Below are 25,817 nucleotides of genomic sequence, written 5' to 3' on the forward strand. Positions count from 1 at the left end.
CCATGCATAAATGATGTTTTAAAGTTATTTATTTCACTTAACACTTTCACACTTTTATCTTCTTTCTCACTATCTTCAATTTTGAAGCCTTCCTTTCACTGCTTTTAAACCAACTTTTATCTGGTTGTGACGTGCAACCCGGCTATTATACCCGTGAGGGGAGTCCAACCGTATACAAAGATAGATAGACTTAAGACCTGCTCCAGCCCTACCTTTTAACCTTAAATTGTCACTGAAAAAGCATGAAAATTCTATGAACAGTGACGCCTGTCAAAATAGTCTATTTTATATAAAATATGTGTGGTTTTGCGTGCTAAGGTGTGGCCGTGACTGTTACCTATTGTAATCATGGGTTGCATACACACTGTAATAGAATTTGAATAGCCGCGGAGCAGGGGTGGCTAACTCGAAACGTACGATATCGCTGAATTTACGAGGTTATTTACGACAGTGTTAAGGTAAAACTAAGGTAACACTATTTCGATAACTCAAAGCATACCTTATCAACCTCGTATGTTGAGCCTGACTTACGATACCGTAAATGTAAAAAAGTGCATTATTTAAAAGAATAAAATTACTCTTTCAACACCGTGGTCTACCCCGAGTAATAATAATAATTTATGGTTTATTTGTAATGTGTCTCTCTTGCGATGGAGGTCTCGGGTGCAACACATGACTTACTTTTTGGGAGGTGAATGTATAATATTCTTCTTGATGGAGCTCCTGGTTTATCTCATACGAGTAAAATTAAATGTAAAAATGTTCAAACAATTTTCCCTACACTCAAAGTTCCGTCTTATGTTGTTGTCATGCTGAAAAGGACATAAGTTTTCTATGAAAACAGTTCTTCTTTCATACAATGACAAGGATGTTGCTAAAAAGACTGGATATCAGTATAACTCGCCACACATATAAGAGTAGAATGCCATTTAATAAATTTTTTGAGACGTAAAATTAAAATAAAACTTCATTAGGTTAAAAAAAATCAAATACATTATTAATTAATGATTACAGCATAAATGAAGTTTCATCAGTAAACATTCTGGAAATAGAAAGAGAACTTGTGGCTTCTTGTAAAAGCGACTGGCCGGTATGACCTGCGTAGATCTAATATACGCACAGGCATATTGTCATTTTTCGACAATAAAAATGTAAAAAAAGAAATTTAATAAATAAAATTTGAAGGCTAAGGGGATGAGTTGAAGATTCAAAGAGGCTTTTTGCACACATTTAATGTTGAACTGTGATAGAGGTATACAGTACAGCCTGCATTAGCGGTCACCTACAGGTATTAATAAGGCAGCCACTTGCCTTTAGTAGCCAATCTAGAAACTGCCCAAACTGACGTATCTATTGTTCCGGACGAAAAGCTCTAAGATATTGTTTTGATATAATTATGGGCAACACCTTTGACCCTCATCCTTGGCTGATACTACAATACTGGAGCTTATTTGAAACTGAAGAGTGAAGATCAAAGTTTATACTGGTATCTACAATGTATGACATAACTTATTTGAGACAGACATTATGGATATATTTAAAGCTGTAAGACTTAACGTGTACTACACGAATATACTTTTTTAGTATCAGGGTTCTCGGAAACGCCAAAATCGGCGGCCCTGTACGCATAATTGGTCCCGGTATACGCGTGTTTATTGCAGCTTGGGAGTCCCTGGATGCACATTTCTGCAGTGAGACGCAGTGAAAATTAATTGATTACATAGATTGCGAATACACAAGGTTTGACTCGAGAGCAAAATATGTGGGCAGAGTTACTAGCTTGTCACCGATAGCCGTGTATAGTGAATCAGCGTTGCCCGTTTCCACTTCACCGTGAGACAGATCAACTCGAATACATGTGATTGTCGGTGTGATTGCATAGATGACAATTTCTAATTGCTAACGACGAATTACGTAGTGTTTGAAGTAACTTCGATTGTTTTCTCACGTACTAATTACCAATATTAAAGAACTTTTTAGAATCTTTTTTTAAGAATGTGATAATTAGGCTTAATTATGAATGTCCGAGTAATTTTAAGATGCTGTTGATGCCGGTCTTAGTAACGTGATTATTTTTCTGCAAATTCGCTGATGTTATTTCAGGAAGCATTTAATATTAATATGTTGATCATAGACATACTGTGCATTCTTGTATTTTAGACGCGTTGTGCTCTTAGTGAGTATTAAAATAAAAGTAGTAATTGTTTATATATTTTCTTTTCACTGTATGTTTATATACGTTTCCATTCTGAAATAAAAAGGTAAAGAAAAAATTATCAGGAGCGATTTTTGGGCAACTTGATATTTTCACAAGGGGGATTTTGTCCAACTTGATAACTTCACTGGGGGATTTTGTCCAGGAAGATCAGAAACAGCAGAGGGGTGGGGGAGGGAGGTGTTGTCCAGGGGTGATTTTTTCCAACATTAATTTTTGACTACATGTGACCTATTTTATCTTTACCTTTTTACCACACCTTAACAATATTTGAGTGAAGAATTGTGTTTACAAAATGTCTGTCGGCCTACACTTAATTTGACAGTACAATAGAGGCCTGTGTTTTGACGAAACGTAAGTCTGTCCGTCAGTCTAGTCAGTAGTTGGGACTGCAACTTGAAATTGCTAGTGAGAACCCTGAGTATGATAAATATATAAATTTTTATTCGTATAAAATACTCGTACAATTTTGAAGCAATGGTATGTGTAAACGTGTAAAAAGAAATTATCATTAGGTTCAACACATCTGACCGAATGAGTTTTGCTGTTGTTGGTTTAAATTCTAAATTTGTGTAATTTAAGTCGAAGAATTTGACGGGAAACTTAATCCTCTACTATTCTTGGAACGGAAGTAGATATACATTCATCTCTAGTTGATATAAGACGTTTTTTCCCCTGCAATCATTTGAATTTCCGTACATTTACAGTATTAAGGTTTCTGTCTGTTTATATTATTCGAACGCAGTTATCAAGAGCTTTTTTTCTCATTTTGTTTTACAAATGCAATGACACTGCAACTTATGTTCTTATTACCAAGTAATGAGATCCAAGCAACTTAAAAGGCAAAAAGACTTAACTTGCGGCATTCATTTCGCTATTTACATTTAAAAGCAGTTTCATCGGACCATTTTTCCCATAGTATTGTAGACACTTTTTGCATTAGTAGTGTTTAGATCATGATGCAAATATATCTGATAACATATACTGTCATTTTGAAACAGTAAACTTTTTTGACCGCTAAACTTGATTCAGTATTATATCTGGTAAATCTTTTGAAGATTACTAAAATTTCTTTACTAACGTGTCTGAATCATGGAAGGATCACGAAAGAATATCAAATTATGTTAACCTGTCATCCACTTTGTTGTAATAGTGGTAAAACTTTTGTTGATATAAATCTACATTTGAGCACGGTAAGCATTTAAAGTGTGCATCTACAATAGAAATTATTATATGAATGACAGTTGTGAAATATTTACTAAACTGTAGGACTAGGAGTACCAAAATCTGCATTAGGCAAATACATTTATTTTGACCGTATCCCAGGGTGTCAGATATGCATATGCAACAGAAATGTTTTATCAATCACTGAACTAGCTAATTACGTTAAAATGTGGAACATCTTTATTGAATGACTGAAACGTCGAGATCTGATACTTCTTCAAGCATGTCCTCGTAAGTAGGAGTCCGAAATAGATGCGTTAATCACACAGCAAAATATTTGATATAAGACAGAAGAAAGTATCAGTATTATATAACTAACATACGAAATATCAATTTATATAATATTGACTGCAAATTAACTATACACATTTGGATTTAAAAAAAATGTTTTGATGAACATCGGAAGGTTTATACCATCAATTCAAAAAGTGACTTGCATGTTGGAGGTCGTTTGAAGATCTTTGCAAATATTCATTAATACTCGTATCTCTTGTGGTTTTTTTTTACTAAATAAAATGCCATTGCTCAATACTTGTATTAAGGCAACTTTATATGGTTTGAAATGATAGTTGCCTTGCAGGCAGACAAAAAAAAAAACCCAGATTTTTTAGGAAATTACCTCCATATCGATTTAAAAAAACAACCGGAATGGCAAAAAGCTAGATTATAAATGAAAAATTAATCAGAAAGTTAATAAACAAAACTTAATTTCTTCAATTTTCTATCTATTTACGATATAGATAAGGCACCAATTTTTTACCTTAAGATACGGCATTACTTAAGGTATCTCGTATCTTACGAGAAGATTGAGTTAATCAAAAAAATCCCTACGAGCAAGAAAAGGTGACGTTACGACCACCTTAGAACTTAAGGGACCTTTGAGTTAGTCACCCCTGGGCTTTGAAACAGCATGCCCGCCCTATTATTTCGTGTTATCGATCAGCCATTTTGGGTTAGTATATTCTTAAACAATATATTAATGGCGGTGTGCGGAATATTATAGAAATACAAGGGTCAGAGTGTTTTTTTATACTAAATATATTTATTATTATTTTTTAATTGGTAGGCAGACAAGGAATTATATTCTTAATAATAGCTCAAAAGGATTTTCAAAAATATGCTTTCAATTTTATGATTTGATTTTGCCGGTCACTTTACATTTCCGCGCATATAGAATCGGGCGAAATCAACATCCGTGTACGTTTTTCTATTTCGTTTTCGCTATTTTAAGTGAAATAAGTAAGTTTACAACATCATTTATGCATGTCAACAAATATTTGATGTCTCCTAAATACTTCCGTAATCCTAGCCTATCCTCAAAGGGTTGTCTAGGAATACGGAACTTCCGTAATCCTAGAATCGGAGGCTAGGATTACGGTACCGGAATCGTAGCCACTGCCTTATAGTTTTGTCTCCAGTTTTGTTTAGTATTGCTTATGTCCATATTATGTGCCCCATAATTTCATTTCAGTTCTTGCCAAGATGGTTGTCTCAATTTTTCGTCTGCAAAGCAGACTGATTTCACAGACATTTACAGTATGTCTGCCACTACGTCTAAAGTAGTTTGGGTCAAACTGGTGGAAATCGACGAGATTTAAACTTCCTGAACAGGAATAATCAAGCCAACACAAGTCTGTATAAAAAAGACCCCCTTTTATATATAAAAAAAACCCACCAGGAATGCAATGCATTTACACACCACCCACCACACGAAAACAAGAAAATTAAAAAAAAAACAGAAGTGCGAGTGTGAACAGGTGGTTATCTAAAGGCAACAAAAATATACCAGGAACTATGCTCATTTGGCGCTAAAAGCATGCCCGCTCTCTAAGTCATACAGTTTTGACCAAACTTGCTGACAATGTTTGCAGGCATAATATCTCGGCAAAGTTCAATAACCACCCAAATAGCCCCAGGCACTGTTGGATTATGGCCCTTGAATTACTTGAAAGACCGCAAATTTAGCCTTGTCCGCTCACTATATCGAACAGTTTTCATCCGATTTTCACCAAACTTTCATCCCACATGGAACCTCACAAATACCTTGATTCCCTCTTACTCGTTTTTTGGATTAACAAGGCATACAACATCAACATTATAATGATTATTACCTTTACTGGATATTTAGAAGGGCGTATTTTGTGACAGTCTGGCACTCTTGTTTGCTTTGGGATTACCTCCCATACTTGAGGTAGATTTATAGGGGAAAAAGCCTTGTACTGCATTATATTACCCTGTCAATTAAAGACACATCTGATAGTTTCCCCTATGTATATAGGCAAAAAATTTTCTACAGACAGAATTTCTTTAAACTTGTGTGTTCTGACTGTGAATCAAGTTTAAAATGGAAATATGTATTAAAATCATTGGAACCGGTGCTTGATCTTGAATTATCTGTCCTTGAAAATCAGAAAATACTAAAAAAATACTAAAAAATCCAATTTGCAAGGGCAGATAATTCAAGATTAAGGCAAGGAAACTGCATTTTAGTCTATATTTCTGTTTTAGTCATCATTTGCATTCAGTATACAAAGTTTAAAGAATTTCTGTGAAATACATATCTATGGCCCCAACATGATGGCCTGTCAGAGGTAACTGGCTGTTTAAAGAATATGATTTATATTTTCAGTTTAAAGAGAACAATGGCATATAGAGACACACATCGTATGTTCCTTCAATCTTTTATGTCAAAGGGAATCCTGAATGCTAATGATGTCTTCAAATTGTTGCAGAGCTGCTGTGATAAGTATGAAGGTAAGAGATAACATATTCTCCTTGAAATACAAAATCCATCACTCAACACTCCTTCGTCAACCCCTAACCACCTCAGCTCAATTTGACCAAGGACAAATAGCTCAAATTTAGATTTTTTTTCAAACATATCTACTAATAATCTAGATATTTCCTTCATTCCATTAAAAACTATTTTTTAATTTTTGTTGATTTTAGGCTCATCTGTCACACATGATCGTCAGTCGTCCGTCTGCCGTCCATTCACAGTTTTTTGTGAACACAATAGAGACCACATTTTGCAACCGATTTTAATCAAACTTGCGCACAACTTGTATGGGCATAATCTCTTCATTCCTTTCATGAGTTCCAGAGTTGTGGCCCCTTAAATGGCCAAAATTTTCTATTTTTGGCTTGTGAACACAATAAAGATCACATTTTGAAATTGATTTTAATAGAACTTGCACACAAGTTGTATTGGCATAATATCTCGGGTCCTTGCGAAAGCTGGCCAGATCCCATCATGTGTTTCAGAGTTAATGCCCCTTAAAGGGGCAAAATTATTTGCTATTTTTAGCTCACCTAGCTAAGGTGAGCTTTTGTGATCGCCCTGTGTCTGTCCTCAACAATTTGACTGTTAACACTCTAGAGGTCACAATTTTGGCCCAATCTTAATGAGGCTTGATCAGAATGTTACTGTCAATAAAAATCTTGGACAAGTACGATATTGGGTCATCTGGGGTCCAATGATAGGTCACCAGGTCAAATCAAAGGAAAAGCTTGTTAACACTCTAGAGGCCACATTTATGACCGTATCTTCATGAAACTTTGTTAGAATGTTGATCTTTATGATCATCAGGTCAAGTTTGAATCTTGGTCAGGTGGGATCATAAACTAGGTCACCAGGTCAAATCAAAGGAAAAGCTTGTTAACTCTCTAGAGGTCACATTTATCATTGTATCTTTATGAAACTTGTCAGAATGTTAATCTCGATGATCTTTAGGTTCAGATCTAGGTCAAGTGGAGTCAGAAACTAGGTCACCAGGTCAAATCAGAGGAAAAGCTAGTTAACACTCTAGAGGCCACATTTATGACCATACCATAATGAAACTTGGTCAGTTAATCTTGATGATCTTTAGGTCAAGTTCAAATCTAGGTCAAGTCTTTTTGTCGAGCCTGCTTGCGGAAGCTAAGACATAGTTGTCCAAATGGCTGTTCGATGTATGTGCGTGCGTCCGTGTGTCCGTCAGGATTTGTTTGTCCGGACCATAACTTTGACATGCATGGAGCAATCTCATTTATATTTGGCTTGAATGTTAACCTCAGTGAGACAGAGTGTCATGCGCAAACCGCAGGTTCCTATCTCAAAGATCAAGGTCACACTTGGAGGTCAAAGGTTAAATTCAATAATGACTGTCCTGTGCATTTCTTCTTCATGCATGGAGGGATTTTGATGCACAATTGTTCACCGTTATGTGCAAGAACCTAGAATTACTTCCCTTTGTTGTAACTATAAATAGCTTATATTGTAACTTTTTATGCCCCCCTGAAGGTGGCCATATTAAAATCGCACTGTCCATCCGTCTGGTAAATTCTTGTCCAGGCTGTAACTCTTCCATCTATAAAGGGATTTTGAAATAACATGGCGTAAATGTTCACCATAATGAGACAAAGTGTCATGTGCAAGACCCAGACCCCTAGCTCCAAGGTTAAGGTCAAACTTAGAGGTCAAAGGTTAACATGGTCTGTTTTTCGTGTCCGGTCCATAACTCTGCCATCCATGAAGGGATTTTGAAACAACTTGGCATAAATGTTCACCATAATGAGACGACTTGTCATGAGCAAGACCCAGACCCCTAGCTCCAAGGTCAAGGTCACACTTAGAGGTCAAAGGTTAACATGGTCTGTTTCTTGTCCGGTTCATAACTCTGCCATTGATGAAGGGATTTTGAAATTACTTGGCATAAATGTTCCCTATAATGAGATGAGGTGTCATGTGCAAGACCCAGACCCCTAGTTTATTACTGGTCATAGGGAAAAATCAAGACCACTTTTCTGTAGTACAATATGCATGTTACATCCAATTTTGAAGTGTATTTTGACCTATCTCTACTGGTAAGGATTTTTGTGTGGACTTAGATTTTTTTAAAGATTTACTTCCCTTTGTTGTTACTATAAATAACTTATATTGTAACTTTTTGCAGTCATTTTTTATTTGGCGTAAATGTTTGTCTCAATGAGACAGACTGTCATGTGCAACTCCTAGTCCTTTTGACAGCTGGCAGGCCCGACACCGATCTTGAAACTAACTTCAGCTACCATGAATGTGACCTGCTGACCTACTTTCTTCAGGTGAGCGATACAGGGCCTTCAGGGCCCTCTTGTTTGGCTTGTGAACACGATAGAGACCACATTTTGCAAATGATTTTAATAAAACTTGCACACAACTTGTATTGGTGTAATTTCTCTGTTCCTTTTGAAAACTGGCCAGATCTAATCATGGGTTCCAGAGTTATGGCCCCTTAAAGGGCCAAAAATTGCTATTTTGGCTTTTGCTGTCATATGGAGACTTCATTTATGGTTTGATTTGATACAAACTTGCAAAATATCTCTAACAACAATAGATTTTGGATTCCTTGATGGCAGATCCAATCATAGGTTCCAGAGTTACGGCCCCTGACTTACCCTTGAAGGAGCTAAACTTTACCTTGTGAACGTAAGAGAAGTGACATTTTACATCGGATTTTAATCACACTAACACACAACTTAAGTCACAATAATATCTTAGTTCCTTTCGAAAACAGGCTAGATTCCATCATGGGCACTAGAGTTACTGCCCCTGAAAAGGGGGAAATATTTTATATTGGCTTTTTCAGCATATAGAGGTTTCATTTATGCTTTGATTTTATGCAAACTTGCACAGAATGTTTATCTTGATGATCTCTGGGCCTGGATCGAAACTGGGTCATGTGGGGTCGAAAACTAGCTTGCCAGGTCAAATCGAAGGAAAAGCTTGTTAAAGGTGGATAATCAGATTTTGGCTATGTAACGGATTTGTTCGAAACTTTAGCATCTGATCATTTACACTCATTTATGTTCACTTAACACTTAATACAAATTAGATTTTCACTGGAGGTATTTTTAAAATTTCATTTTCCTATCCTGATTGCCCAACCAAGATAGAGTTATTTTATCATAAGTATAAATTTGATAAACATACTTTGCCTAAGGAAATGTATAAATATTAGACATATTGTAATATATTTGTAAAATATTTGCATTAAAAATTATGTATTTAGATAGAATTCATTAGAAATGCAAGTTTGAAAAATTATTATTACCTCCCTTTGCCTATCTTGGTTGCGCAACCAAGGTAGATTGGAAATAAATGAATTCAGAAGCTACACACAGCTTTAAAACTTGCAATTTGGTTCAGAAAGTTCAATAGTTGATATGTCTATCAAATGCAAATGTAAAACTAGACAGTGTATCGAAATAAAAAGAAATACCCAGCTTTTTATATACTTTCATATTAAAGGGGAGTAATTACAAAATTTTATAAAAATAATAAAATATACATTTCAAATAGGAATCTAACTCTATGTAATCGGTCTTTTTGTTCCTTAAATAATTCTCTACCAGAATATACAAAAAGTAAAAAATGTCATTAAATGTTGTTTAAATGTGATTGACCACCTTTAACACACTAGAGGCCACATTTATGACCCTATCTTCATGAAACTTGGTCAGAATGTTTATCTTGATGATCCCAAGGCCAAGTTGAACAGGTCATCATGACCCTCTTGTTTAAAGATGTTAATGTTTTTATGTAATAAAATCAAAGGGGGAGTTTTGTCAGTGGGATTTTTAGCTTCATTCAATTGACAAGGCTGTTGAATAGCCGAGCATTGCTGTCCTATGACAGTTCTTGTTTGTCTGGAGGGAACTTTGTTCTTTAATCATTCTTCATATGCTATTTCATCCTCGCATAGATGTTAGTAGATAGGTAATGACAAGCAACAATTTCCATATACCGTAATATTTAAATTAAACATATTTTTGCCGTTTTGGCAATTTTGGGACTTTAAATATCTCATTTCAGCACATGTTCGAAGTTGTTTTTTATGCCCCCAGCATCTACTGATGCGGAGGCATATAGTGATTGTCCTGTCCTTTTGTTTGTCTGTCCGTACGAGGTTAACCAAATGGGAACGTTTCGTCTAGCACCAATACCCCCAAATAGAATGACTTGATACTAATGCAGATGTAACCTGTGACCATTCCTCATCTTCAGACATCACCTGACCTCAGTTTGACCTTGACCTTGAACTTGACCTTGTTTTGGACTAAGGTTGCTTTGTATCGACAAGGATGCCACCGGGGGCATCAAGCGTTTATTGAACGCAGCTCCTTGTTGTTTTTTTTGAAAACTGCACATCAGAACCCATTAAACAAGATTTTAACAAGCTTATATTTAAAATATTCACTTCTTAGCTGTGATTTTGAAGCATTTCATAAAAGGTCAATGTTAAAAGTTGTTCAGAACATTAATAATTGCTGTTCTTGAATAACTAGATGGCATGGCACCAGACCTTTTAACTTTGACTATAGCATAAATATATGAAACAAGCATAGAACTTTAAAAAGTGAAAAATTGTTCTATCTAAGTACATGTTTTTGTTCTGTTTTGCAAATATAGAACCTATAGATGATAAAAGACAACATTTGCTTCGTTATGTGCACAGTATTAATGATGTGATACGGGTGTTTGGAATGGAAATACGGAAAGTGATAGATGAAATAGACGGCACCAGTCATTATGGACTTGTAAGTACTAATTGGACATGGTAAATGTGAAAAGTATATACAGCTGGAGTAAAATATATGTTATACTTCAAGTGGTATATTTTCTTGGCCAGTATTCATGAATATGTTGTCTGAAATTCAACAGTTTTGACCTGGATGCTAAAAATATTAAATTTTGTTTTATCTCCATCATTGTTAAAGACTTGTCTGATAATTTTCACAGTGTATCCTTTGTGTGCATAGTGACTTTCATGTTGATGTAATTAGCTAGCAGTTATTCACAATGGCTTAGAACTTCTAAGTTAGAAGGATTTAGCAAACTACTTAAAGAATAAGTGATAGATACGGTGCACTTTTTTAGTACTTTTATTTCTAATTAAATCAATTTGTTAAGTAAAGGCTTGTGCATTTCAGGTTAACACGACTGAAACCAGTATCACACTGTTAGCCACATCTTATGCCGAAAATGATTTACAGTATTTCAAGAAATTAGTAAGTCATGATAGAGATCAGTTGTAAAGTTTAGCAGCACAGGATTAAATTCCAAAAGGTCATGAGTTTGATCTCTTTGAGAGACCAATATTTCCTGTGAGGATTTCACAGAATGGTCTGAAGTAATTTTGCCTGCCCCTCAAATTCATGTAGGGAAGTAGTAAGTTACTCACTGGTACATAATTCAGGAACAATGGTTAAGTCAACTGAACAATGTTACATAACTGAAATACAATGAAACCTGTATGAAGCAGTCAGCCAAGGGAATAACACAAATTGGGCTGTTAATAAATATGGCTGCTTAAGTTGGATTTAAAACAAACTGAATTTGAAAAAATAGCTGACTAGCTCATAAAGCAGTTTTCAAGTAAATTTAAAGGTGTAAAAAAGCATGATTAAAGATGCAAATTTTACTTTTACACTTGCGGTTTGGATAAGATGTAAGCATCTCAGCTTGGATTTCAAAGGGTTTTGGTCAGGGTCTTGGAAGGACTTGATAAGATTTAGGCTGGTGTTACAGCAAAACCAAAAATGAATCAGTAAGAACTAAACTTGGTTGCTTGGTATCAATTTGTTGCAGATTTGTTTAAGGAGAAACTGCAGTTCTCTTTCCAGTTGGGTGTTTTTATTGTGTGTTAAGTCTTCTTATGATACCCATAAAATGGGGCTTGGGGTACTACCCCTGTCCATGTGTGTGTCTGTGCGTTTGGATAATTGTGTGTGCACAAAATCATATCTAGCCAACAACTTTGTTGTGCATTTTCATACAATGTACTTTGAAATAATTTTGCAATAGTAATTACCAAAAGCCCTTAACAGGATGACATGTTGCATGCAAGACCCAGACCCTTAGCTCAAAAGTGAAGGTCATTCATTGAAGTCGAAGGTTTAAGGTCATTTTTCTTTTCTGCTCTTATACTTTCTTATTCATGCATAGATATTTATTTAACTGGACACAGACTATCATCATAACAAGATGGCATGTCATAATCAAGATTCAAAATATACCTTGAAGGACAAGATCTGTTTTAAAGTTCTTAGATTTATGGCCATTTTTGTCTGCTTTGTAACTATTTTGATGGTGAATATTTAAAATAACATTTCTTCAATATCCACCATAAAAAGATAACATGTCATGTTCAATACTTGCCCATACTACCTCTAACTTACAGGTCAAGGTCACACTTAGAGGTCAGAGATTTTATGTTGTTTTCTTGTTCAGCCCGTTGTGAATACTTTATTAATGTGGGTGTTGCAAGACAAGTCTTTAGAAATGCCCATCCATAGATATTTTTAATCCCCCACTTGTGGCGGGGGGTTATAGGAATGGTCTCCGTCCGTCTGTCCGTAACACTCGTGTCAAATGATCATCACATCAAGACCATGTGCAGAACTCATGAGTCAGCCATGCCGGCTCAAGGTCAAGGTCACAGGTTTTAGCCTTCCATTTTGTGTCCGCTCTATATCTCCTAAACCCCTTGAAGGAATTTGATAAAACTTGGGTCAAATGAGCACTTCATCAAGATGATGTGCAGAACTCGAGTCAGCCATGCCGGCTCAAGGTCAAGTTTACAACTTAGGGTCAAAATTTGAGCCTTCCATTTTGTGTTCCCTCTATCTCATAAACCCCTTGAAGGATTTTTATGAAACCTGGATTAAATGATCACTTCATCAAGACGATGTTCAGAACTCATGAGTCAGCCATGTTGGCTCAAGGTCGAAGTCACGACTCGGGGTCAGAGGTTTTAGCCTTCCATGTTGTGTCCACTCTGTATCTCCTAAATCCCCTTTCACTATTCATAACAGCGGCGGGGGATTTAGCTGTCTTTCAGACTGCCTTGTTCATACGGTATTGGTTTTACGGTTTATTCTTGAAGGGTATATTAAAGATATATGGGTGTAGGGTTGCTAAAATATGTAAGACATGCCTCTTACTTTGATTAAACGAATGTTCTAAAGTTCTACCCATTTCACCTATTGTTGGAGATAATGTTGAAGTGTTTTGCAGGCTGAAGTAGAGTTGATGATGATATAAACTGCCATGTAATTTCTTGTTGAAATATTTGTAATGGTTTTACTTGCAGGTTGAACAGATAGTACTGTCAGACAGTGGTTCTATAGGATCTATGGCTGCTGTTAACATTGTTGATAGCTTGACCAAGAAAATGTCCAAAAGTGACGCAGAACAACTGTTGAGCAGGTTGATAAGAGATAAATGGATTGGAAAGGTTACTATGTTTCTTACTCTGTTTCTGTGATGAAGGTAACATTGCCATGCTCATAACATGGACAGATAACCCAGATTTAAAACCTGTCATGAATGGAATTGATTGTCATATGTGTTAGTGCATTAGTAAATGTCTATTAATAAACTGTTTTTTTGAGATTGAACCTGGCTCAAAGATGCTGAATGTTCCATTAGTTTTGAATTAACTCATTTTAAAGGGCTTTAAGCAAAAATGTAGAACCATTCTCTATTAAATTTCATCATGATCAATGGTTTGTATACTGACTGATACTGAAAGAAACTTTTTACATTCTTTAGTTGTAGAAAATTTTACAATGTGGGTTCTGTGCCCAAAGTTATAAATACCAGTTTGGAGGCTAGCCTGACAGCAGACTCATCTGGTTGGTTGATTCATAATGCAATCTTGAAATTGACCAATAGCAAGGCTGCATTCTGGGACTGGTCTCTGAAACAGTTTTATAACCTTTGGTCTTGTTCTATAATGTTTTGAAAATATACGAGTTTGTTTCTTACCCTGTAATTCTAGCTTTGTTCTTCAAATTAAAACAAGATCTTTCTGATTTAAAGCACTAGACAGCTTCACTTTAGGTTGAGATTGTTTCTACATAATAATGAGATATTTTGTCACCAGTGTTGGCTTTAAAAATAGATCATATTTCTCTATAATTTCAGTTGGAAAATGGTTGTGTTTACATCGGTACCAGAGGATTATTGGAGCTGGAGCAGTATATCCTTGAGATGTTTGAGGTGGCGATGAGATGTAACATGTGTAAAAAGCTTTGTGTACAGGTATAGAAATATCCTCCCTTCACATGTTTTCCGCCTTTTAGAAATTAGCTCCTTTCTCTTATGTAAAATTTAACTAAATTCACATATAACCATCGAAGAAATGTCAGTTCAGGGACATTGTTTTGTGTTATCATATCGCAGGATATAATGATGTAAAAACTGCAGTAGCTAAGTTTTCTTTATTTAAATATGTTTAAAGAAGTATTGTATATCTGTCTATTCTTTTTCATTTGAAATTGTTTCTTTCATCTGCATGGTAAATAAAAATCTCTGACCTCCATAGTCCCAGAGAATATTGTATTTCCATCACATTTATGAAAATGAAGGCTCTAGGTACCAATAAGTTATTGTTTTCTTTCTATGAAGCAAAGGGAGAAAACTGCACAGTAATAAAACTATTTGGTAACAGGATTACTTCCCTCTTTCATATTTGTGTGTTTTACAGGGAGAAAACTGCAGCAACTGTGAGGTGAAACTACACAATCACTGTGCATACAAATTCTTCAAAGATCGCCCTGTGAGAAAATGTCCAGAGTGTCAAAAACCATGGATCAGTAAGTTTTCAGTTATGTTTTAGAGTTACTATAGTGTAATGAATAGCACAGAAGTCATAAGTTAGATTAGCACTAAACAAAGGTAGTGATTGTCAACTACAGTACAACCTCTCCAGAGTGGTCCTGTCTTAAGCAAAAACCTCTCTATAACAACCATCAAAATTTTTCTAAACTGAAATATACTATCAAATTTACCTCTCCAGAACAACAACCCCTACATAACAGTCGATATTTGTATCTTCCAAAGGGTGTTGCTCTACAGAGGTTGCACTGTAGACATATTCTTAAGTGGTCTGTCATTGGCTCTGTGGTTAAGGGTCTGTCATTGGCTCTGTGGTCAAGGGTCTGTCATTGGCTCTGTGGTACCTTGTGACAGTAAATGAAAGTGATTCAGTGACAGTATTCATTTTGTATCAAGATTGTCCAGCAATAAATCCCCTACACAAGCTGCCGTAGGAACTACATTCTTATAAATGAAACTTAACTGAGAACTTAATTAATGCATTGCTGTCAGCTGCCTGCAAACATTAGGAATTTGCCATGCGAGCACTGGAGTGTCACATGCTAATTACTGACCAATTGCCAAGGTGGCAATCAGAATGTTTGACACGATTTTTGATTAAATGAGGGTGCGATCAACAAGTTCCTGCTTGACAGGTGATCGTGTATTGAGATTTCAGACTGGAATTTATATTTGTCTCCAATTTTACCAGACTGACTTTTTTCGTTTTTTCACCTCACGAATCGGTATGAAAAGTTGAAAATTGGTCCAAAAGCGACAAACCGGCAAATTTTCGGCACCCTGTAAGGTACACTGTGCTAAATTTAGAAAATCTGACATTCTTCTGTAAGTTTTTTTCTTCTCAAATCTGTTGTGTTCATTTCAGTTGATGCAAGCAGTTCACCACAGCCATCAACGTCAGCAGCAGCGGCTGATGACTCTTCACCCCAATCAACATCATCATCATCATCACAGTCCAGAAAGAGAAAGTCGAGATGAAGATCTTGTAGACTTTTCCAATAAAGAAACCATTAGCACTGTGCAAAGAAATCGTGAACAACAGAAAGTTATCTCCTTGTTTTGTGAAATCTCACATGTCACCCAGATCAGTTGATAAAATACCTAGATGCTTATTAAATGAAGTGCGAAAAAATGCACTGTCATTGATAATAATTTGGTTCTCATGAGATCAAACCAGATTTCATATCTTAATGAAAGTTTCAGAACTGTTTTATAGATGTTTGATCTGTGTAAGATACTGCCTCAGCAAGTTGCAACTGGGATTAGTGTAGCTGTCTGGTAAATGAGTTCCACTTCTTAAGATATCTAATGAAGAATACAAGTGTGTTGGATGTTGTCATGATGAACGTTATGCCATTGTGAAAGCATGCCTCAGGATTGTTAAAACAACTGGATTTGCAATATTGTTGAAATTGATATTTTTTGTTGCTTTTTGTGTACATATATTAGGAAGATACATATGGTGCTATTACAATAAACTTGTATGGAAATAACTTTCATTTGGTGAACTGGTGTCAGTTGGTTTAAACTCGTGTGTTTTAATGTTTTAGTTATGGACATTGTAAAAGTTCTTTCTTTGCTCTCTTAAACTGCTTCTATGTTATTACATGGCACTTAATAATTAAATGTTCAGGTGAAAGTAGTGCAGTTATCTTTGAGTTCAGAAACTGTTTAATAATTTTATTTTATGGGCATAAACTTCCATAGAGACATGGATTTGCGGATTTCAAATTTGAAAGCTAAACACGACCCAATTTGTTTTCCTGCTAAAATAAGAAAACTGAAAATTATGTGTTATTATGCAACAGTTCACTTCTTGTATATCACAATTATTATGTCATAGCGTCAAATGTCAAAGCGGTGCGCTAGAAAGGAAACCCACACAAAACAGGCAAATACTTGATAGATGTCAATGATGTACATGTACATAATAATCCTTGATAACATGTTAGAAACAAAATATTGTACCTCCAACAGTAATTTGCTGTTGAATAAAATCATTTTCGTTCAGATGCGTATTATTATATATCACTTGGACTGAGCGGTTGTGATATAATTCCTATACATTTTGCCTCCAAACAATGATTTTATTCAATGACAAATCACTGTTTGGGATATATTATTTCTTAAATGATTGAGAACTTTGTGTGTTTGTTGGGATTAAATTTGTGGATAGACCCACCCATGAAATCCAGGAAAATTAGGCCTTATGAAAGTTAATGATTTCACAGTATTGAGATATGGTGAAACATGAAATATAACACTTCTTACTCTCATTTGAATGCTTTTACATTTTAGTATAAATATTAAAATTTGCTGATTGTTCAATTTATCAAGATCAGTCAATGGTATAAATAAGTGAAGCTCAGTTTTATAGGAATAAAAGTTTGCTATTCCTAGTTTAACTGTATCTTTCTGCTTTAAAGGAATGACCGGGTCAGAGGTTTAGGAATTAAAGAGTTTGTGATGTAGTCTCAAAATGCAACCTTGCCATTTGTCAGTTTCAAATGTTTGCTAAAAACCAACCAATTAGATGTTAAACATTAACCCTTATCATACTGGACATGAATGATTCTGTCTTTGCAACCAGTATAGATCATGATCAGCCTGCACATCTGTGCAGTCTGATCAAGATCTGCACTGTTTGCTATTCAAATGGAAAGATGGACAAGTTCCTTATAGAAATTTAGCAAGGTAAGGGTTAATATTTTGAGAATGGTCTCCAAACTCAGTTTGATAACCTTGGGCTCTAGACAGTAGTAGATAATAAGGTAATGTAGGACTTGAATTAATACATGAATAAATATGCCCAATTTGGCAAGACTGCTGCTAAGAATGCTTATATTAACATTCTGTAAGAATGAGGTTTCTATCAAAGTTAACGGAATTGTTAAATACGTTAAGACATTATTGATGTATTTTCTGTTTGCATGGATCTAATTGATGTTTATCTACTCGTATCTAATTAGTAAATTAAAGGAAATAAATTTGGTTTTTCATTCCTTTGAGAAACTATAAATATGTTTATATAATTCTGGTAATGTCATTCATGAAGACTTTAAGATTGTAAACATTTACATGTAATTAGCTTAAATTATACCGAAAGAACTGGATGAACTGAATGTAAAGTTATGAGTAATATTTACAGTTTGTGAAGATTTGTTTAATGTCCCGTGAAATTATTTCATTTTGTTGGCCTGAAAATTTGTGGTTTTGTGCCTAATCTGTTTCACAGGGATTTGATTTTGTAGATTTCGACTTTTAAAGATAAAATGAATGGGCTTTTACATTATATGATTTAATGCGGATTGACCAAACCATGAAATTTTCCAAAAGTAGTCTCCCGCAAATATTAATGATTTTACAAAACTCTGTTGTTGAGTATGGCCTATATGGCTATATAGTTTTGATTTTCTGGTTTCATACCACTTGTACTTTACTTTGTTGGGTTTAAGATACTTTCAGTGGTTAAGTTATCAAGCTGACTATAGTAAAGGTGATGGTTAGGTCCAGGCACATTCCTTGGTTTTAAAAACTGACTGTTTTGGCCCTTGCAGGGAAGTTGAAATGTGAAGTTGATTGTCTGTGTAAATATAAGTCAAATAAAAAATTGCCATTACAAACATTGATATTAACTTTTGTTCTGCAAACTAGATTTTTTATGGCATTTTCTAATTGAAGTTAAAATTGAATGATATTTTATAGGAAATTAAAGATTTTAGTATAATTGTCAAAAATCGAGGCAAAGTATACTTATAAAATAATTTTTATTAAGAAAAACTGTACATGCACTTCAATAAGGAAACATTCTAGTCCAGTCTGTTCTGATAATATGTATCATGAGCTTTCTCTTTTTTACCAGTACACTGACCAGAAACATAAAGAACATGTGTTTACTTTGTAACGTTAGTACAGAAAATGTACATGATTTGTCTTTGCTTTGGTGCAAAAATGTTGAACAAATGTTCACACTTTGTTTCTACATACATCTGCCATATATTTCTGTGTTTCCCCTTTAACGTACAGTAGTATACAGATATATTATTAACTGCTGTACAAGTTATTTTTACACATATTTTATTATGTCTGTCATGTGGGCAGTGACCATGATACATTATTATACGTGTAGATTATGGGGTCACGTATCTTACGTCATTTTTATTTGGGCCATTAGTTAAACAATGATTATACATGTATATAGTTATTAATTGTTTGTAATTGACAGTTTGATTGACACCATGTTTGACAAGATAACCATCCCTGTATTGATTATTCATATTCTATATATATGTACAAAAATCATGAAGATAAGGTCAAAATGTCAGAAAAAATGCATATTTTTTCAACTAAATTTGTGTCAGTGTTACATAAAAATGTTGAAGAAAACTAATTAGCTAATGACTATTGTTATTTATGGATACAGAAAGTCATTTATACTGAAATTTAGGTTAATACATACTTCTGGCTGAATATTTCTTCCTTTATTTCTAGACATATGTTATTTTATACATGTAATAAGATGTAACTTTGTCTTTAGTTATGTGGGTTTTTTCTGTTTATTTCTATGAAAGCAAACATAGCATCTTCTTCACATTTTGAATTTTTACTCAGAATTACAGGCTCAGATCGCAGTGAATACAAATCAATATTTGAATATTCGGTTTGCCATATTTGAATATTTAACTTAAATATCAAAAGTTTATTGTTTGGAATTGCCCGTTAATTTTAAATAAAATGAATGTCAAAGGGTATAAAGTCTTGATGTTTCAAATTTTATTGTTCATAGATTGGACTAGATTTGTAGTAAAATGTTGATGTTTGGCTAGTTTAAAAAAAATAATTAGTGAAAAAAAGTGGGGTTTTTATGTTTGGCTACTGTTACTAAATAAATCGAACATGTTAAAATGCAGTTAGATTTGATATCTAGCTATTGGTTCTAGAAGAACTGAATATGTTCAGATGTAGAAAGATTTGATGTTAAGTTACTGTTTCTTCATAAAACAAAAATGTGTTATAAATATGTTAAAGGAGAAAGATGTGATGTTTGGCAGTTGTTTCTAAATAAATCAAAGGTGTTAAAAAGCAGACAGAATTGATGTTTAACTACTGTTTCTAAATAAATCAAATGTGTTAAAAAGCAGGATTTGATGTTTAGTTACTGTTTCTAAATAACTTCATTGTGTTTAAAATGGAAAGATTTAGCATTTATATGCATGCTGTTTTTTAAGTAAAATGAATGAGTAAAAAGGCATAAGTGTTGTTTTTATCACCACCCCACAGTCAGTGTAGAAGGATTAATTTTTGTTCATTTCATAAAACATTGCTTGATGAATGAAGTTATAGCCCCAAAGACAGATTACCTTGATCTGTTTTGAAATGGATCTGTTTTGAATGATTCAAGATGCAAGTCATGAAATAAGAAGAAAAAAATGGGTGTGTGTGGTGGTGGGGGTGGGGGTGAAACAGGGATGGGGGTGGCAAAAGGATGCCATCTTATTTGTCCATCTGTCCAATCTTTATTATGCTCCCCAAAAAAAATTCATTAAGGGCAGGGGCATACAGTTGCTGCTTTTTTTCATCCTTTCTTTGTCCCACAACTGCTCCAATACATTTTCAAGGGATTTTGCCCAAAGTTACAGAAATTTATTGCTATAAAGTGAACTTGCACATATTGTCAGGACATGAATCCACTATGCCTGCTTTAGTAGTTATAGCCCTTGGAAATATTTACAGAATACTGTATATTGCTCAGTACCATTGTAGATCTTGTTGGGGTAATTCCTGTTACAGTTTTCAAGGGATCTTTGGCATGCTGTCAGGACATGAATGTACCATGCATATTTAGGAAGTACTATTGAAATTTTACAGATTGTTTTATAGTGGCCAATACTGGTTTAATCCTTGTATAAACAGCAACAACAGTTTCCTAAGGAGCTGGCCCAAACCTACAGGAAAGTGAAATTTTACAAAATATTTACAGAATACTGTATATTGCTCAGTACCATTGTAGATCTTGTTGGGGTAATTCCTGTTACAGTTTTCAAGGGATCTTTGGCATGCTGTCAGGACATGAATGTACCATGCATATTTAGGAAGTACTATTGAAATTTTACAGATTGTTTTATAGTGGCCAATACTGGTTTAATCCTTGTATAAACAGCAACAACAGTTTCCTAAGGAGCTGGCCCAAACCTACAGGAAAGTGAAATTTTACAACTTCAAAATACTGAAAGATATGTCTGTATAAATCCACTTACTTCAACGCATCTGGTCAAAAATTATAGAAAAAAAAGTACTAAGTGACTGAACTAGCACTTGCTATCATGATAGATGTGCCTGCTTCAAATTTGCTATACAGATAACTTGTGTAATAACTTTCAATGGACCTTGTCCGAACAAACGGAAATATATTGCTAATTAGAGAAAAAGAAATGCATTTATAAACACTCCCCCCAATACAAAAGCAGCTCTACTACCATATTTACAAAACAGATCAAAAACGATAAAAACAGCATTATCTCCTGGGAGCTTTGACATGGTGACTAGTGCTTTGGCATCTGGTTCCACCGTGCGATTGCCGAGGGAAAGAGGCGTGTTTGACTGTCCAGTAAATGAGCAGATCGGCGGTCGATGAGATCGTTTGTAATGTGGTACACCATCACCAACTTTGCATTCAATGTGCGTTCCTCCAAGTTTACTGATCGCCTAGTTTGCACTGCTTGTCGCCTTGTGATTTCACGCGAGGACGAACAGCTATCTGAATTACGTTGTTAGTCATGCGTGGGTCCAACAAGGTGTTGGCATAATTGAGGATGGACCAGACAACGTTCTGGTACGACTGGGCACTTGATATCTTGTAGACAGCTTGCAAGGTCTCTCCTGAGGAAGGCCTAGCCGTTGTTAGCCTACTTAGTGATCATCTTTGTGTTCCAGTACAGGTTGTCTGATATGGTTACATATAAAATACTTTCCACCTTTTACTTGTTTCAAGTTTTGACCATGAAACTTGTATATATGTTGTGTCGGGGTTTCTCCTGTGTGTTATACGAATCATCTTGCATTTGCTGTGGTCGAAGGACACCATCCATTTCCTCTCCAAGTCCTACAGTCGGTCAAGATCATCTGGAGGGCCAGTGAGCCTGCGTGTTAGCATCAAGGCCTAACTATAGTAAAGGAACCACCGTAATGGCGGACAGGTTTTTGAACACTAATTTTTCACTTGGCATGGCAACAGAGGTCTAAAAGCTAGTTTCAGTTTAAATTTCATTGTGGATGTATTTTTGACATTTTTGGTAGAAAAATGGGAGAGCAGGTTGTATTTAGTGAAGTGAAGCTCAATTTTAATATGAGTAGTACTTCCAGGTCACAGCAGTGTGATTTTGATGTGATTTTACAGTAAGCAAATGTGACAAGAGAAATCTCTCTTAGAAGATACATGACCCCTACTTTTCTCTTCATTTTATATCAATTTTATCATAACTCTTTAAAATGAGGTAAGGATTTGTTCTCTGAAATGGGTCTAGCTATATATTTGGTAGCTCTTTAAAAAATGTCAGTTTTATATAGAATATATGGGGAAAACTATTTACCGGTTTGTGACCTCAACTTGTCCACCTTCGTTTAGGGCAGATGACAGGTCTTGAAGCGTGAGTAGTAGATGGCTTTTTTGTTGATCGTCGCTTCCGGAAACCATCCTGCTAGTATGATAGAATGGTGTCTTATGATGTAACTGTGGATGATGTTTTAGAGTACTTTACTGTAATTAGAGGTGGGCGTAATCGGCATGTAGTTTGCAGGATTGCCACAGGCTCCTTTCTTGAAGATTTTTGATACGTTCGCTTGCTTCCAGTCAGATTGGACTACATCTTATTGCAGGAATGCGTTGAACACAAGGGTAAAGTTCTTCCCAGGTGGCAGCCCATTCCCAAGGGGCACCTTGATCTACCTCCAACACCAATAGCTGGGAAGTCATTTTATGTCCTAAATTTTGCCAGTGTGACTCTAAACAAAACTAAAAAAACTAAGACCTTTTCTTTAGATCTTAGGTCATCAAGTTAAAGCAAATACTTATACCTACATAGGTGATTATATATTAGAAATCTGTATGCAATTAAAGGGTCTAAAATAAAAATATATTGTCAGGATGAACTCAGATATGATAATTAAACAATTTTGATGATATTTGGCAATTAAAGAATTACGCCTTTTAAATAATTCATTAATTATATTTTCCATGAATAGGTTTTCAAGCAATGTTAAAACGAATGAATTTCACTTGCTAATTAGTATTTGATTTGCTATCTAGATTAAAGAAATGTAAACATTTCAAAGGACCTGCTTAAATCAATATTCTTGAAAAAAATATTTCACCTATGTTGAAAGCATGTTGATACAGTTTGATTCCAATCAATAAATAACTGTTAACCCTTACCCTGTTAAATTTCTATAATGAAGCTGTCCATCTTCTAATTTGGACAGTACCATTATCTGTTAAAAGGGGTACTTATCAAAAAGATACTGACTGAATGGCGAACAGTGCAGATCATGCTCAGACTGCACGGATGTGCAGGCTGATCATGATCTACACTGGTCGCAAAGGCAGAATCAATCGTGTCCAGCATGATAAGGGTTAAAGTTTATTTACAGCCATCAACATAAACAAATCATCCAGACATGTTGATCATTTCATTAAGGATACTTGAACATACCGACCCAAAAGCCCAATACATCCCGCCTGTCTACTTCCAGGCCCGTTTAATATTCACGTTGTAAAGCACCCACGCGGGACCTAGGTTTAAAGTAATTCAAAAGACTAAATACGTTTGAGCACCAGGGGCTCGAACTCGCCACTCCATCATGGTTGCGTAGTCCGACGTTTTACCATTGAACCGCAGATCCGCACGTGATATCTGAACCTAAACACGTGCTAGCCGCAAAAGGCGCAGTATTTTGCTTAAAATATTCCTCCCCTTCCGTATATTCTTAAAACAGTATTATTATTACCATTATTATTTCTTATTAATTATTAGCTTGCAATATAATGCAAAGAAAACAGAAAACATAAAAGCTAGACATGTATACGATACCATTTATATCGTAATTTGTATATTTTATGACCATTTTATTCGCGTAAACAGTAGTTGCAATACGGAAGATAGGCCTGTCAACTGGCTGATGGATGACTAGGGGACCGATGCTCCATTATTGCTCAATCTTCGTTTCTCTCACTAGCTATATTCTTATCAATTATCAATCTTCTAAAATGTTATTCTTCGTTCTACTGATGGCGTGATTTAGGCGTTTTTTTTTGTCATTACGTGATTTTGTACGGATTATTTTTTATAACCTTTCTTTTTTTTGGGACAAAAAGTGTGATTAAGTAATTAATTTCAAATTTGTTTCCTGGTTTAAGAAAAACCATTTTTCAAATATCAGTATGACATATAGAGAAATGGATTAATTTACTCGGAATACTGGAATAATATATGTAAAAGCATAATGGCTGGATTTTCTGTGATTGTTAAAGCCGTTTTGTGTTTAGTGTTGTTTGTGAACTTTATATCAAACACAGCTATGGTAAGTAACTTTATAAATTTTTTTTCTTATAAAATAAAAATAAAAACTTCAATTTAAAAGAATTCACGATGACACGAAAACTCTATTTTGTATGCTAATAACCTGTCCATGCTCTATACGTCATTTTTGTCTTGTTTTACGACTAGATTTGAAACGACTAGATAGATAAAAAAACAACAACAAAGAAAAAACAAAAAACATTTACCTCAATTTGAAAAAAGTATGTAATCTCTAAGCGTATGATCAGCAGTTATAGATAAAAATGTATTATAATTCGAACGTTTGTTAAAATTCATGTAGAGTTAACAGCAGATTTTAATTTTTATATAGGAAATTTAGAATTTTATAACTTTTAAAACTAAGGCAATTTACGAAAAGTATGTATTTTGAGATGATAATGATTTTGTCCAGCTAAGAATATTAAAAATACTCAAACAAACAGAATACAGAATAGGGCCTGAATATTTGAAATAAAAATGATTAGACCTTAACACATTTGATTCAGTCAGTGCCCATTGAATTGATTATTTTTTTTAAAAATATTTTTGTATTCTAGTGTTGAGAATGACTTTAAAGTTTTGATTTAGTACAGTTTTGAAATAATGTAGTGAAAATTAACAATTTGAAAAAACAAATTCCTGTATAAAACCTTTTTTGGTCCAGACAAATATCTGAAATGCTTCTGATTCAGATTTCGCAACAGTGCAAGACTTTGTCTCCTTTCAAGGCGTGCGACATTTTGTTGCATGTATATTGAACGACTTGTATGTAATTCATTTTTGTAAATCGCAGAAACATATCTTCAAATAGAAACGCTTCTCTTCAAATCAGCATGTATGTCATTGCTTAACTGAAATTTATTAACTTGAAAATGTATAAACAAATAACCTCAAATAGCCTCCAGGGTATATACATGTCCGTCTGAAACTTTATAGGATAATGTGGTGATCTTGATCATAATTTGACAACAGCGAATTCGACTCAGTTTATACAAATATTCAATCAATCAGGTTGGTAGCAATGTTGAGGGCATTCGAACGGGACATAATGTTGATTCAGCTTGTATATCCGTTTGTTTGTTTTGAGTTTAACGCCAATTTTTCAACAGTATTTCAGCCATGTAACGGCGGGTAGTTAACCTAACCAGTGTTCCTGGATTCT

The 25,817-nt window shown here is 34.8% G+C and overlaps 2 protein-coding genes across 2 annotated transcripts in view; both read left to right on the plus strand.

The window, feature by feature from the left end:
* Nucleotides 1-20,327, plus strand: part of LOC123525556 (non-structural maintenance of chromosomes element 1 homolog) — a 28,032-nt gene extending 7,705 nt beyond the window's left edge. Inside the window, exons 2-8 of the mRNA XM_053537760.1 lie at nucleotides 6,069-6,193; nucleotides 10,869-10,996; nucleotides 11,390-11,467; nucleotides 13,552-13,695; nucleotides 14,388-14,504; nucleotides 14,950-15,058; nucleotides 15,946-20,327. Coding sequence (XP_053393735.1) covers nucleotides 6,082-6,193; nucleotides 10,869-10,996; nucleotides 11,390-11,467; nucleotides 13,552-13,695; nucleotides 14,388-14,504; nucleotides 14,950-15,058; nucleotides 15,946-16,058 — 801 coding nt within the window. The 5' untranslated portion in view covers nucleotides 6,069-6,081 and the 3' untranslated portion in view covers nucleotides 16,059-20,327. The remainder of the gene's footprint in view (nucleotides 1-6,068; nucleotides 6,194-10,868; nucleotides 10,997-11,389; nucleotides 11,468-13,551; nucleotides 13,696-14,387; nucleotides 14,505-14,949; nucleotides 15,059-15,945) is intronic.
* Nucleotides 20,328-24,231: 3,904 nt separating this feature from the next.
* The window catches only part of LOC123525555 (uncharacterized), a 35,813-nt gene continuing 34,227 nt past the window's right edge, over nucleotides 24,232-25,817 (plus strand). Inside the window, exon 1 of the mRNA XM_045304688.2 lies at nucleotides 24,232-24,656. Within this exon, the coding sequence (XP_045160623.1) occupies nucleotides 24,579-24,656 (78 nt within the window). The 5' untranslated portion in view covers nucleotides 24,232-24,578. The remainder of the gene's footprint in view (nucleotides 24,657-25,817) is intronic.

This window comes from Mercenaria mercenaria, chromosome 3 (assembly GCF_021730395.1).
Source record: "Mercenaria mercenaria strain notata chromosome 3, MADL_Memer_1, whole genome shotgun sequence".
Lineage (NCBI taxonomy): Eukaryota > Metazoa > Mollusca > Bivalvia > Venerida > Veneridae > Mercenaria > Mercenaria mercenaria.